Here is a 15756-nt window from a genome sequence, read left to right on the forward strand (position 1 = left end):
AATATCAATGGCTGAGGTAAATATTTCACCTCCAGCATATTTCAATGAGGGAATGGTAGAAAAAGACTCTCTCTGCTTTATATATCTAGCCAGAAGTTTTCCTGCTTTGTCCCCCGACTCAAAGTATGACTGTCTTGCCCTGAATAGCCAAAACTCCACCTTCTGCAACAAAATAGTTTTATATCTGTATTTCGGGTCAATTCTCTGAGGCCATCAGACGACATTTGGCACTTCAGCCTTGCCTTGGCACTTTTAATATTCCCTTCCAACTCCACGAGTTGTGCTTTGGATTTTTTGGTGAATGAGGCATACTGTATGATCCGGCCCCTATGAACTGCTTTAAGTGCCTCCCAAGCCACGCCCACAGAGGACACTGAGGACCAGTTGGTCTCCATATAAACATTGATTTCAGCCTTTAACATTTGTTGGAATTCAGGATTTTGCAAAAGGGATACATTAAAGTGCCAACTATATGATTTCCTTTTCTCCATATATGGCAACACCTTTAAACTCACCAGGGCGTCATCTGAGACTAAAATGTTTCCGATTGAGCAATCAACAACAGATGAAATGAGGGACTTAGATATAAAAAAAAATCTATTCTAGAATAAATCTTATGGACTGATGAAAAAAGTTATAGTCCCTACCAGATGGGTTCAAAAGTCTCCAAATATCTGTAAGACCAAGATTTTTACACATCCTGTGAAGCGTCAATATTGCTCTAGAGGGCTTACACACTTTTGCTTCACTATGACCAAGGACTGAGTCCATCAAAAGATTAAAGTCTCCTCCCAATATTATATCATGAGGGGTGCCCGCGACTTGCAACATCCCTTCAAGATCTATAAAAAAGCCCTGATCATCAACGTTAGGTGTGTAAATATTAGCCCAAATAAGACTTTGCCCCTGAAATTCTGCTAAAACAATAATGATTCTTCCTAATTTATCCTTAATCTGTTTGGGATATTTGAATTGTAGATGCTTACCTATCAGTGTAATGACTCCCCTGCTCTTACTTGAGCCAGCACTAAAGAAAACATGTCCACCCCATATCTTCCCACATTTTTCAGCTTCCTGCGGGGAAAGATGCGTTTCTTGAAGAAACACTGTATCATATTTCTTAAAAAGAGAAATAACCATCCTTCTATTTATGGGGTCCCCCAACCCATTCACATTCCATGTGGAGAGACACAATCCACTCATATTAACATTTGACATATTAGAAAAAATAGATTGTGTGTCAAAAATAAAATTATAAAGACCACATTGCAACAGTGCAACAATCAAACCCCAAACTTCCCCCCGAATCAAACAAACAGAAAAAAGAAAAATGTGCACATTAACCCCGCACACGACAGTGTCAAACAGTCCATGTATGCCTACGAGAGCCCCCGTGACAACTTTGCCGTTGGATTGCTCAAGTCCGGTGTTTCTATACAAATTTTGTGAGACAGAATTACACAACAGAAGATAATCTAGAAAACAAACTCCAGCCAATAGGCGGAATAAAAAACAAAGAACGTGTAGATTCATCCACATACCTCGTCCCGAAGGTGTGTTCCTCCACAAAACAAACTCCAGCCGCTAGCGGAACCAGAACAAAATAAAAAAAGCCGTTCAGATACATGACATTGTATCTCATGTCATGTTTTTGTTGAGAAAAACAAGCATATCCACATGCTCAGTAAACTATACTCATTTATACACACCAGTTTAATTGATGGAATGTCCCTCCGCTAGCAAAGTCATTCTCGAATGCCATGTTTGTTGTTTACAGAAGCGTTGTGGGGATTACGTTGCAAAAGGGACACTACTTTCTGATGAGCTGCACATATACGGGAGTAAAGAGTACACCGCTTATCCAGCACATTTAAACAGGAACCCAGCTTTCTCACAGTAAGCCACATTCGGGCAATAACCTGCTTTTTGGTGTCCATCTAAATGTACTGACAGAAAGGTTTGCTCATGAAATGTGTTCAACTTGTGTCCACACTCAACAGCGCCACCAAGTGCATTCTGTTATAACTGTGAGTTTTAGTTTGTGTGTTCAGGATTTAACATGCATCTCACTGCATATATGGCCAGCAAAGCAAAACTTTGCGAAATTCGAATAGTATTTTTACTATTCTTAAAAATATCGCAAAATACTTATCGCAAAAGGAATACTCGAGTATTCGACTACTCATGTCAGTTTGATAATAAATGTGTTGAGATCGCTGCTCAATATCACTGAAAACTGGCTCTGACTCGAGCACCACTGTGGTAGGGGTGGTGTGTGTCCACTGCAAACTCGCATTCAGATCTGCCTCAATTCCAATGCCCATATTTTCACAATCCAATCAACAACCAATGGATAAACTCAAATCCCCGCCCTACATTTTTTTCTTGTTCGATCAGCTGTTTCACTCAGAAATTCATTACAATATGGAAGTTGGTCGCAACCTTCGTTTCATGCCGACTTTAATAATAATCACTCATTTCCTCCTACAGAGTCCCCCAGAGGTTCCAGCAACTATCTGTCAAGTGGCATTTAAAAGGAATATGGTGTATATATTACAGTAAAGAAACCATAGACTGCTTAAAATGTTTGTGCTAGCTAGTGCCTGCCCACCTAACATGTGGACCCCACAGCCTTCTGACAATGACAGATGATTTTCTAGATCTATGGTTAAACACCACCTTTGCGTAAGTGATATCAAATATTCCTGGGGCTCCTTATTTTGCCATGAAACTAAACCCTTTTTGTTCCTTTGCAAATCATAAGATGCTTACCGCTGTCAAAATTAAGAATGACCAAGTGCATGTTCTGAATTACTTTCACGTGTGAGATATCCATTCCACTAAGTGCCTCACTGTAACCTCGATTTTTGCTTTTTTAAGAAAAGGAGGGACGAGTCTAAATTCATTTTTGTGCTAATCAACGTTTTGCCATAAATGCTGTTGATTTAGTTTAACTTGTATTGAACATGGAATATTTCTTTAATGGAATCATTTCTTTGCAAAGATATAGACATGGTTTCTGTTCAAGGTTCTTTAATGCAATACAATCAAAGACAGTTCCTTTGATTGGTACTGGCTATGCCAATTAAATTAATACTACATTTGTTTTGTTTAAGGTCAACAATAAAGCACTTCCAAAAAAAGATAAGTAAAGGAGCTTGGGTCACAAGGACTTTATTCAACTCAATGTCTCACTGGTTGCTCTTGGAAAATATTTAACCATTGAGAGGACTTCTCAACCAGACCTTTTGAGAAATCGGTTTAAAACGTGCTAAAGTCTATTGATGGGATGGGCTGACAAACAGCTCTATATTGCTTTTTTCCCCTTTTTTGTTGCCCAAAAGTACAAATCACTATCCACTATTATTATAAGCAAAGGAAAAGAGCTAATTGGACATTCTTGCTAATATCTCCTTTTGTGTCACGGAAAAAATAAAATAATTGGACAGACATGAGGGTGAGTAAATGATGACAAAATCAGAAGCTCAAAAAATACATCACTAGGCCTAAGTGTGTCTTGGAGTACACAGACATACTATGTGTTCATATCATTTTATGGCTTTTTCAAAAAGCTCTGACCAGTTACTGATTAAAACAAACCTAAGAGGCAAGCAAATAATCACATCCTCTGGGACCCCAAAAAATATCTCCGTAAAAGCCCAGTACAACCGATTTAAAATCTCTTAAAAAGGGGTGAGAAGGCAACCAGTTCTCACCACTGTGATCTGAAACCATTCCAACAAAAATAAAACCAAATTTGTTGTGTTTTTCACAATTTTGCCCTCATTTATCTTTCAGCTGATTGAAGGATCGCAAGATGTCAACATACAAACCAATCCTCATTCGGTCAATCCTGTCCTAACTGTGAGGTGAAAGGAAGTACTAGTATGCAGCCCATGTGTAGCCCCAACGGAAGATCACGGACACTGGCTACTCACCCTGCTCACGCCGTTTGATCTGCTGGATCTGGTCCACGGTGCTCTTTAAGATGTGGCATTTGTCCGGCTTCACATTCAGGCTGGCAATGTTGCTCATGTTGGCCGACAGCAGCTCAGCCAGTTCGTCAATGTAGCGGCATTCCAGCTCTCGCCGTCGCTTCTCCACACTACATGTATACAAACATAAACAATGAGAATTGTGCATTTAAGATGACTACAGATTATTGTAAGCTAGAGTAAGCGCTAAACTTGAGAATAACTCTGCATTAGCACTCAAAACAATAAAAAAATTAAAAATGAATTGTTAAAAATAAAAATGTTTATTTAAAAAATAAAATGCAATCACTAACAATTTTCTGTTTCCTAACCAGGTGCGATCCAGCGAGAAGCAATTTTTGAAAACAGTATTCCTATGCGCCATGACACAATCACAGTCAAACAAATGTATTTAACCCTTATGTTGTGTTCAGGTCATTTTGACCCAGATAACTTTTTTTTCTTCCTCAAATATATATATATATTAAGAAGAAAAAAAAAAATCCAGCTGGAATTACATTCCTTGACTTTGTTCACATATGTTCTCTGAAAATGCACACAAAAACTGACAATGTTCTTTAATTTTTTTTTTGGTTTTATTTCACTTCATTACACTTCAAAAATGTCTGGCCATTGGAAATGAATGGATTAGACTACAAAATACAGAAATATTAAGTGTTCAGGAGCATCCCAGTCCTTTAGATGAGCACAAATGGGGATGTGTGTTTGCACAGACAAAGTCCTTGGACCTGTGCTCACACACACAACACACACACAAACTCACACAAGTGGCATTTTTTTTTTTTCAATTTGGAATGCCCAATTCCCAATGCGCTTTAAGTCCTCGTGGTGGCGTAGTGACTCAATCCGGGTGTTGGAGGATGAATCTCAGTTGCCTCCACATCTGAGACGTCAATCTGCACATCTTATCACATGGCTTGTTGCCCCACCAAGAGTGAGAACCACATTATGGTGACCACGAGGAGGTTAACTCAACGTAACTATACCCACCCTAGCAACCGGGCCAACTGGTTCGCATCTGATTGTTATTTTTAATTAGACACTGCACCTAAAAAACAGCGCTCCTGCACAAGAGGCTGAATAAACAAAAATAAAGGGAAACAAAGACATACATCTAGAGCATTTACACAGAGAAACAAATGGATGGTTGCAAAAGTGTTCGGTGTGAACAGCCCCTTACAGTTGGTGGAGGTCTTTGACTGTTGCTTCTCTCTTATAAGCGTTTCTCAGGTTAAGCAATGAGTTGTTTAAATGCTTTGTCAGGAAAGATGATTAACTTGAAAACATGTGTCTCAAGATCCTTGCATTCAGTTCCAGTCTGCTGTAATCCGTCTGTTTGAACAGCTCCTGGCCTAGGCTCATAGTCTGAGCCACTTCACCACGGAGTTCAGCCGAATACCACTGCTATTTGTGAATATTGCTACTCTACATACAACTGTACTGAATAAAAAACAATGTGGTATTTTGCTGTTATTATGAAGCAGTAGGAATCAGTGCAAGTGTAACACCATGTGAACTGTCTATTGAAGCGTTTTCCCCCCTCATTTTACTTTTAACTTAAAGGGTACCTACTATGCAAAATTCACTTTTACATGGTGTCTGAACATAAATGTGAGTCGGCAGTGTGTGTACACAACCACCCTACAATGCTAAAAAAACAAAAAAAACACTCACTCCTCTTTCTTATATTTCTATTAATCAAAAACAGTGTCTCAAAATGATCGGTTTTCGTTTCTGCTCTAAAGTGACATCACTTTAGAGCAGGCCTCGCCCATAACTGGTGACGGACTCCACCCTATTATCATAGATCCTCCCCCGAGTGTTCTACACACAGTCCGCCATTTTTTTCCGCGCTGGAGCAGCTACGGTGGGAAGAATAATGTCTCAGCTTCGTAAGCGTCACAAGTGTTCTGTTGTTGGCTGTAAAAGTGAACATAAGAGTCTTCATGTACTCCCAGCATCAGAGCCGCTGAAGACGCAGTGGACAAGTTTTGTTTTTGAAGCAAATGTGCCACAAAACATACAAAAATTTGTTTATGTTTGTTTAAATCATTTTACTCCGGACTGCTTTGTGAATGAGGATCAATATTGTGAAGGTTGCACAGGAAAGGATGAGTCGGGAAGCTCAGACACTGTCAAAGTAAGGCTTTTATTTTCTGCCCTCTGCACAGCCTGTACACTCTCTCTAGTGTTTTCCTGGGTTCACTCAGATAGCTTCACCAATAACAAAAACTCTCCATAAACTTCTTAAAAGACATGCAGCTTTTTGACATTCAGGACACACGCAAACACTGGACTGACGTGTCATTCTCTCTCTGCTTCTGATGGTGGCGTGGCTGTTTATATGCCGCTCTCCCCAGCTAACTGGAATTAGAGAAAGGTGTTAGACATAATTTAGCTCTGGTGTAAGCACCCTTACCGCTTTCTCTCTCTCCGGACAGGCGCTCGACCACTCCCCCGCTGCCACAAATATAAAGCAGGATTTTCCAAATATTTGATTCTCAAGCATGGATCAGCACCAACTGTTCGTGTTCCAGCTTTAGTATCGCACTTTATATTTTGTTAATGTTTGCAAATCGCCTTTCCGAATGTGCTTGTTAGCGGATTCCACGGCTAATTCAGCTAAAGTTAACATTGTCTTTGATTGTATTCACGGAGAACAGAGCTATGTCGTTATTTTTAATTTTTAACCCGAAAACGCTTACTGTCAGTTACCATTGTCTCTGATTGTATTCACGGAGACCAGAGCTATGTAGTTATTTTTACACTTACTGTCTGTATAATAACAGGGGGCGGGGAGCAGCAACTCATTTGCATTTAAAGAGACACACACGAAAACAGCGTGTTTTTAATTCCACCTAAAAAAAGGCATTTACAACATGGTATAATAAATGATCCGTGGGGTATTTTGAGCTGAAACTTCACAGACACATTCTGGGGACACCTGAGACTTATATTACATCTTGTAAAAAGGGAAATAATAGGTCTCCTTTAACATTTGAGAATATGGACCGACTAAAACTTATTTATTTATTTTATGCACATTAGTTGAAAATGAAATGCTCTTTTTTTTGGGGGGGGGGGGGGGGATTTTTTCCCCTTTTTCTCCCAATTTGGAATGCCCAATTCCCAATGCGCTCTAAGTCCTCGTGGTCGCATAGTGATTCGCCTCAGTCCAGGTGGCAGAGGACGAATCCCAGTTGCCTCCGCGTCCGAGACAGTCAACCCGCGCATCTTATCACGTGGCTTGTTGAGTGCGTTGCCACGGAGACATAGCGCGTGTGGAGGCTTCACGCCATCCACCGCGGCAACCACGCTCAATTCACCATGCGCCCCACCGAGAACAAACCACATTATAGCGACCATGAAGAGGTTACCCCATGTGACTCTACCCTCCCTAGCAACCGGGCCAATTTGGTTGCTTAGGAGACCTGGCTGGAGTCACTCAGCACGCCCTGGGATTCGAACTAGCGAACTCCAGGGGTGGTAGCCAGCGTATTTTACCACTGAGCTACCCAGGCCCTGAAATGCTCTTTTTTAACAGCCAGGATAGGAATGTTCTATGCAATAATATAACGGTGCTGAATGGTTTCTGTATTTATTGTGCCCTCTCATGGACTAAGGAACAACGTCAATTTAAGTCGTCTGGTTCAGTCAGTACTGTTTATTTTTGTAATAAAGTTCAGCACTATTTTACTTTGAGTGTTATTTTTTTATTCAGTATCAATTTTAAAAATGATTGGTTCATTAATCGGTTATCGGCAGGTACTGCCCAACTTAGTTATAGGTATCGTAAAATCCACTATTGGTCGACCTCTAGTTAAATTAATGTCTTCTAAAGCGATAAATTCGCTTTGGGTGAGAAACAGATCAATATTTAAGTCCTTTTTCACTATAAGTATTCACTTCCGGTCGCTCTCCAATGCGTGTCAATGAGAGGACCGAGGTTACGCAACCTCTCGTGTGACGTGAGCGAGTTGGCATGTTCACCTTGTATGGACCTACAGAGCTGATATATTCTTCTAAAAATCTTCATTGTGTTCTGCAGAAGACAGAATGTCATACACAACTAGTATGGTATGAGGGTGAGTAAATGATGTGAGAATTTTTGTTTTCGGGTGAACTATTCCTATAACCAGACCTCACGTTGGAAATACGTTGTCCAAGCGGTCCCGTTTGTGTACTTAAGTATGTTTCTGACCTAAAGGGGCATTACAGCCACCATAAATAGTGCTACGATTTCTCCTATGGATTTTTTTAGGAGCGTTCTGTCTCCTCCCCTTATAATGTCTCCGGAGGAACGCTGGGCCAGGGAAGACTTTAGGTGCACTCAGGGACAAACTGTGGGTGGGCTGGGACCCGAGTGAGGCTTAAACATACACTTTTACACAAACGTGTCATTGTAGAGCTAATAAGGGCCAGGCTGCTTAGAGCCCTTGCACTGCCATACAACTAGCAGGCATTCCTCAAAGGCTTATGCTTCACATGGGTTAGCAAGCTGAGAGGACACACAGAAAGCGAGAGAGACTGAAAAGGAGAGAAAGATGGTTGGGGGGGGGGCTATGGTGAAGTAATGTTAGATATCAATGGAATGAAAGGCCTTTGAGGTGAGGCCATTTATCATCCGGTCAAAAACAAAAGATTAGAGATGCCAAGGTGAAAAAAGGGCGGTAAACAAAGGCTTCCACCGTATAAAAGTGAGGAAGAAAGCAATTCAAAAGATTTGAGAAAATGTAAGGATTCTAAAGAGACCTAGTAAGGGAGTTTCAACAGCCAAAGTTTATTCTTCAACATTCCCTGCTCTATTTACTAACGTATACAGAGCATGGGATTGTGTGTGTGCTGTGCATGTGTGACCAAATGCTGCAGTATGTGTGTGTTTGAGGATGGAAAAAAGTGCTTATCAGTTTGAGGTTGTGTCGCTCCTCGGTGAGCGAGCGCATGTACATTCCAATGACTTGCAAGTGTAAGTGAATGTTAGCATGTGTGTCTGTGTGTGTGGGATAAGACAGCAGAGAAAGAGGTCAGCGCCTTGACAAGTTGACCTGAAAAGACAAAACAACTCATAGAAGACAGTTCATGCTAATGCTATAGCACCTGTTGGGGTGATGCTGAAAATGCAGTGCATACTTGCATTGAGTAATGAATTGTGGACAGACATTTCAAAACGCAACAACGCACAAAATCAAGCTTGCTTAGCTAGAAGCGTCTCCATTTACGTACTTGCTAGTTTATGTTTCACACCAAAACATTATCATAAGAAATGTAATTTTTCCTAGCATAAAATTTTAACTTTTAAAAATAACCAAACTGACACCTTCTTGTACAGGGGTCATGACATGCCTTTTTTATTATTTTAAAGGGATAGTTCACCCAAAAATGAAAACTGTCTCAATAATTTACTCACCCTCATGACATCCCAGGTGTGCATGACTTTCTTTCTTCACCAGAACATATTTGAAGAAAAATAGAAAAATATCTGAGCTCAGTAGGTCCTTAAAATGCAAGCGAATGGATATTTCTCTTTTGAAGCTCCAAAAATTCACAGACAGTCAGTATAAATGTCATCCATACGACACCAGCTGTTCAATTAATGTCTTCTAAAGTGACACGATTGCTTTTGGTGCAAAAAATATAAATATTTAAGTACATTTTTTAACTCTAAATCATGCTTCCGTTCTGCAGCGGTACACGCGTGTGACGTAATTGCATTGTCATTTGAAACATGCAAGAACTGACACAAGTGCGTCACAGCCGAAAGAGCAGCACTGTTTACAAGTGAGGAGGAACGCTGTACAGTAGCTTGGTTGGTTTTGGTTTAGATCTGTATTTATCTGTTTTTTTTTACTCACAACGGTGCGTTTGTCTGCTTATCCTGGATGTCTCAACTGAGTGGAGAACAGGAGATTACATCTGTATCATGACAACGCGAATACAATTTTCATTTTTGGGTGAACTACCCCTTTAATATGTTCTTTGAGGTTCACTTATAACATAAGTAAATTTTTTGCCCAAAAAACAGTCACATATTTGTAAAACATGATAATTTTTCACCCTCATTCTGACCCTCAGAAACGCTTTTTTTTGGTGCTGCTTCTCCTTCAAAACCTGACAGTAAACACTCACTGTTATGATGGCTCTCTGCTCTTGACTGACCTGCCCTTTCCTTGCCATCTCACTGCTCACCACTACTGGTTAATTACAGAGCTTTTATAAAATGGACTAAAATGTGGAACACCTATAATTTAAAGTCAGCGAGATCTCATACTCCACCTTGGACCAGAGGTGTCACATGGCGAGCCCTTCCTCTTCCGTAACTCAGTGGTGTTGGGGTCAAGAGCACTGTCCCCTGCAGCACTCATTTTGAGCATTTGCACACCTGCAAAACAGGGCTGTCATGAGAATGAGACATTCCACGAAACAAAAAAACAAAACAAAAAAAATACTAAGTAGGCCAATAAAGTTAAGTCATACTACGGAGTGTAAACAATATAACTGAATGAGTAGCTTAGGGCTTTCAGCCAATGACATCTATCCTGTTGTATAAGCTTGATAATATAATAATAATAATATCCATCCATAACTAGGGCTGTCACGTTTATGCAATTTTGGCTGGCAATTAAAATTGTAATAATTGCAATTAATAATTTGTCAATTACACTGCAAGCTTAATAAACAAACATCTCACAAATGTATTCACATTTAACTTTCAAAGATATATAAATTATGATTATCTTAAAGGCTCTGTAACAAATATTGCACGATGTACAATGATATGAATATAATATTCTAAATACTACAATATTTAATATAATATATAAAGAATCAATTTAATGTTCCATTCACACTAATGTTTTTCTGAAACCCAGCCTACGAGTAGAGTGATATAATATTGATTGTAATAAATATATTGAAAATAATAAGTGTTATGCAATAGCAATACTTTTCTGTCTTAATTCATTTTCACATGGCATTTTAAGATGTTCCAGTTAAACACCTGAACCCTCACTTTGATCTTGAGCTTCTGCATGTTGTTGATAATACTGTATTTATTTCCAGTATTAAGCTCAACTGACAGCATTTGTGACTTTATGTTAATTACCACAAAACTTTGTTACGTCTTGTCCATTCTTTTTTTATTTTTTTAAACAAGAAAAAAAGAAAGAAATCTAGGTTAGAGTGAAGCACTTAAAATGGAAGAAAATGGGGCCAATCTGTCAAATGTAAAAATGTTTCAAAAGTATAGACACGAGACATAAACAATATGCTTGTTAACATGAACATATCGTGATAAAAATTGATCACAAACAACGACATAACAGCATGAACACTAAAGCTTTTATAAAATTATAAACTTCATATTTCTGCCTTTAAACTCTCCAAAAAGTGGTCGCATTCACATCCATTGTAAGTGCCTCACTGAAACCTCTTCTTTTATTTTTTTAAGAAAAGGAGTGACGAGTCAAAATAAAAAAAATTTATTGTATGTTTTTGTAACCAACATTATGCCACAATTGCTGTCAAATGAGCTTAGCTTGTATTAAACCCAGAATATTCCTTTATTGTGCTTCTCTGTTTCCCATTATTCAACATTAATTTAATGCCTCGCCATGGCAACACTGTTCGATATATCAAAATCTGTTCGCAATTTAGCATCTTCAATGTCTTGGCATAATATTGTCTAAATGTGGTGACAGTCTCATGAATCACCTAGGAGGAGTATTTCAAAGTTCAGAGACTGCATTATTCAAAAAATCAAAAATGGCCGACTTCCTGTTGGGCAAACCTAATGACTATGATTATGAAAGTTGTCTGGCTTGATGAGAACTATAAATGTACCAATTTTGGTGACTGCAGGTGAAAATGGGGGTGTTACAGACGCCGTCTTACACACCCATTTTAAAGGGGGCGCTACAGAGCCCATCCCACATGCCCATGCATTAAGTTTTGCCCAGACCTAATGGCCAACGACTCTGATGTTTGAGCAAACTTTCATGAAATTTTAAGCATGCCAAGTGCCTCAAAAACACCCAAATATAGGAAGAAAGGAATAATAACAATTAATGCGTTGCCATGACAACAGTACAAATTTACATCAGCAGTGTCTTGACATTATTCTAAAGAAGTTTGAAGCAATTCATGTAAACATAAGAGGCCTACTTCAAAGTCTGTTAAAAGTGACATACTTCCTGCTACCAGTTGGTGGCACTATGACCATGACCCATAATAGCTGCATAAATGTGATCAGCTCCCATTTCCACACATACAGCTGAATTTTCATTACAATCATACAATGCACACAGAAGATATAAGGAACTACCTGTTTCGCATTTTATGCCATAAATATATTGCTTTGCCATGGTGACACCATTCAAACTATCAAAAATCTGTTCGCAATTTAGCATCTACAATGTCTTGGCATGATGCTGCACAATGTGCCAGTCACATGAATCCCCTAGGAGGAGTATTTAAAAGCTCAGAGCTTACGATTTTCAGAAAATCCAAAATGACTGACTTCCTGTTGGGAGGAGCTAATGACTATAATTATGAAAGTTGTCCGGCTTGGTGACAACTATATACACCGATCAGCCACAACATTAAAACCACCTGCCTAATATTGTGTAGGTCCCCCTCGTGCTGCCAAAACAGCGCCAACCCGCATCTCAGAATAGTATTCTGAGATGCTATTCTTCTCACCACAATTGTGGTTATCTGAGTTTGAAAACTGGGTTTTTTAGAGAGGTCAACGGAGAATGGCCAGACTGGTTCAAACTGACAGAAAGGCTACGGTAACTCAGATAACTCTTCTGTACAATTGTAGTGAGCAGAATGGCATCTCAGAACGCACAACATGTCGAACCACGCTGGGTTCCACTTCTGTCGGCCAAAAACAGGAAGATGAGGCTGCAGTGGGCCTACCATCTGCGTGTTGTATGTTCAGAAATGCTTTTCTGCATAACACCGTTGTAACGTGTAATTATATGGGTTAATGTCACCTTCCTGTCAGCTTGGACCAGTCTGACCATTTTCCTCTGACCTCTTGTCATTAACAAGCCATTTTGCCCACAGAAGTGTTTTGTTTTTCGCACCATTCTGAGTAAACTCTAGAGACTGTTGTGTGTGAAAATCCCAGGAGATCAGCAGTTATAGAAATACTCAAACCAGCCATCTGGCACCAACAATCATGCCACAGTCTAAATCACTGAGATCACATTTTCCCCATTCTGAGGGTTGATGTGAACATTAACTGAAGCTCCTGACCCGTATCTGCATAATTTTATGCATTACACTGCTGCCACATGATTGGCTGATTAGATAATCACATGAATAAGAAGGTGTACAGGTGTACCTAATAAAGTGGTCAGTAAGTGTATATACAGTATACACACACACACATACATACATACATATATATATATATATATATATATATATATATATATATATATATATATATATATATATATATACACACATACACACACATACAAACCAGCGACAGGCAGCTGCGGCGCCAGAGAATTGTGATTGGGGGAGCTACGGTGGGGCTGGATTGTTCATAGCAGGTGCTAAAGAATTTTGACGCAACAAACAATAACAAATAATACTACTACAGAAAAACGGATTCAATGATCCCGGGCAAATAGGCTACATAATTGAAATGCACGTTACTAAATGTTTAGCTTTATACAGTTATACAACAACGCAAGCACAATTAATTCTGTGAATTTAGAATGAATAAATCAAATGCATACAAAAATTTATGACAACAAGCACGAACAAACAATCACAATCCAAATCATATTTACCACAGAAAGTATCTGTGGATTCACTGGCCTATAAGTTTTCTTTCTGTACTCTTACAAAACATAATCCATCCCCTTCCTCCCAAAACACTGAACTCACACACACATAGGTTAAATGCTGACGGTATGATCAACCTACGCAAACAAAGTAATTTAAACCATCATATCAACAAAGACTGGTGTACTGTACTCACGTGTCACACGAGAACAATCCGCCTGTTGTCGTGATTTGCAGCGAATTGTCAATCACTGCATTAATGTCCAATTCTTTGGTCCTTCTGGAACTGATCGCCAGCACACCCAGATTGCTGGTTCGAGCGTCTCCGTTTCTATTCCTCAGATAGGTCTTTAAACGGCGTAAGCAAGAAAAGCTCCTCTCACATGCAGCTGATGTGACGGGCAGTGTCATGGAGATGCACACAAAAAATTTATATAAATCAACAAACGCATCCTTGTATGGTCTTAACAGCACCAACACGTCATGGGTGGTGTCGACGATATCCCCACTTTGTTTTTTTCCTTTCAATAAGTCGCTTTGCCTGGTGAAGTTCTGCAGAGAAGTTTTCCTCCATTACCCCATAGTGTTTAGCCATTGGCAAAAGGCAATCTTTGTCCATGAATGTTTTGTGCTTGGGGTTGTGGGCTGTTGCTCCTCTCAGAATGTGACAGCTTTCAGACGAAAAACGTCTGTTCAATTCACTAACCAATCGGTCGATTACTGGGAAAAAACAGTGGTTACGATAGTCGTCTGAAGTTTCCAATAGCTCTCTTGACCCTGTTTGGCTGTTCACCACAAACTCCTGCAGGTGGCGAGGCTGTGCTTTTCTCCTCACCTGTGGTCACTGCATTTCAATGCCCACCGAAGCACAGTGGTCACTGGCACACTCCCAGATTGCATTCCACGTGCAGAACAAACTGTCCATCAATCAATCAATCCAATCAGTGATTTTGCTTCGGTCGCCCTATGAGCATTTGACTGGTCGCTCACATCTGCTAGAGTCACTGAAATAGCAGGGAGAGCTCTTTTTATTGCCCACAGTGTAGAATATTGGCAGGCCCATCACGTGTCTGATAATCTTTTCAGTTCCACTACCCGTTTGGTGGGCTCATGTTCTTGCTGCTTCTCGACAAACAGTTTGTGAATAACAGACTTGGAAAAAAAAAGTTGTAGAGCATCTGCACTACTGCAAAACATTCTTCGACTGGTTTCACATTATGCACACAGTCAACTAAAACCAAGTTTAGTCTGTGTACATAGCAATGGATGTAAAGCGTGTGTCGCAATTCTTGGCAAAATCTTTCCTAGACACCGTTGTTGCATCCAGACATAACTGATGCACCGTCGTAGCACTGGGCAATGCATGCGTTTTTGTCTATGTTACACTTAGCCAACGTCTGTTTAACCGACTCGAGTAAAGACTGTGCATCTAAGCCATCTGCAGGAATAAACTCCAAGAATTCTTCATGAATGTTGTCATTTTTTAGGTAACGCAATAGAGCAGATATCTGCTCTTTCTTGCTTATGTCTTTGGTTTAGTCAACAATTAAAACAAAGTGCTCTCCCAGCTTAACCTCGTCGCTTACTTGCCCCCTTATCATGCTAGCCATAATGTCAATCAATTCATTCTGAATGTCATGAAGCACATATTTAGCAATGCCAGGCCCACTAGCTAACTTTGACACAGTACTATCAAACTTTCCAAGCAGGTTTAACAGTTCAAGGAAATTACCTCTGCTGGTGAATTGCTCAATTCTCTGTGAAAATTGGCCAACGCTGACCAATCGTTTGACAAGCTGTAAACCGTAGTGACTCAACTACCGCTCGCATGTACTGCCTGTTTTCTTGTACAATCTTGGAATGTCCAACGTAAAGTTGTGTTAAAATCTTCGAACCACTTTTCGATCGCACCTTAAATTCACACCATGCTTCCATGGCTAGTTTATGGGAACCACTT

The 15756-nt window shown here is 39.8% G+C and overlaps 1 protein-coding gene across 9 annotated transcripts in view; it reads right to left on the bottom strand.

Moving 5' to 3' along the window:
• The window catches only part of LOC127415705 (nuclear receptor coactivator 1-like), an 84762-nt gene that overhangs the window by 30491 nt on the left and 38515 nt on the right, over positions 1-15756 (bottom strand). For 5 of the 9 annotated variants that reach the window (XM_051654526.1, XM_051654530.1, XM_051654524.1 and 2 more), the window contains 2 exons: positions 10269-10374; positions 3939-4105 (listed from right to left, as the gene is read on the bottom strand). In XM_051654526.1, coding sequence (XP_051510486.1) covers positions 3939-4105; positions 10269-10366 — 265 coding nt within the window. In that variant the 5' untranslated portion in view covers positions 10367-10374. The other 4 variants (XM_051654529.1, XM_051654533.1, XM_051654534.1 and 1 more) reach the window with 4 other exon arrangements.

This window comes from Myxocyprinus asiaticus, chromosome 25 (assembly GCF_019703515.2).
Source record: "Myxocyprinus asiaticus isolate MX2 ecotype Aquarium Trade chromosome 25, UBuf_Myxa_2, whole genome shotgun sequence".
Lineage (NCBI taxonomy): Eukaryota > Metazoa > Chordata > Actinopteri > Cypriniformes > Catostomidae > Myxocyprinus > Myxocyprinus asiaticus.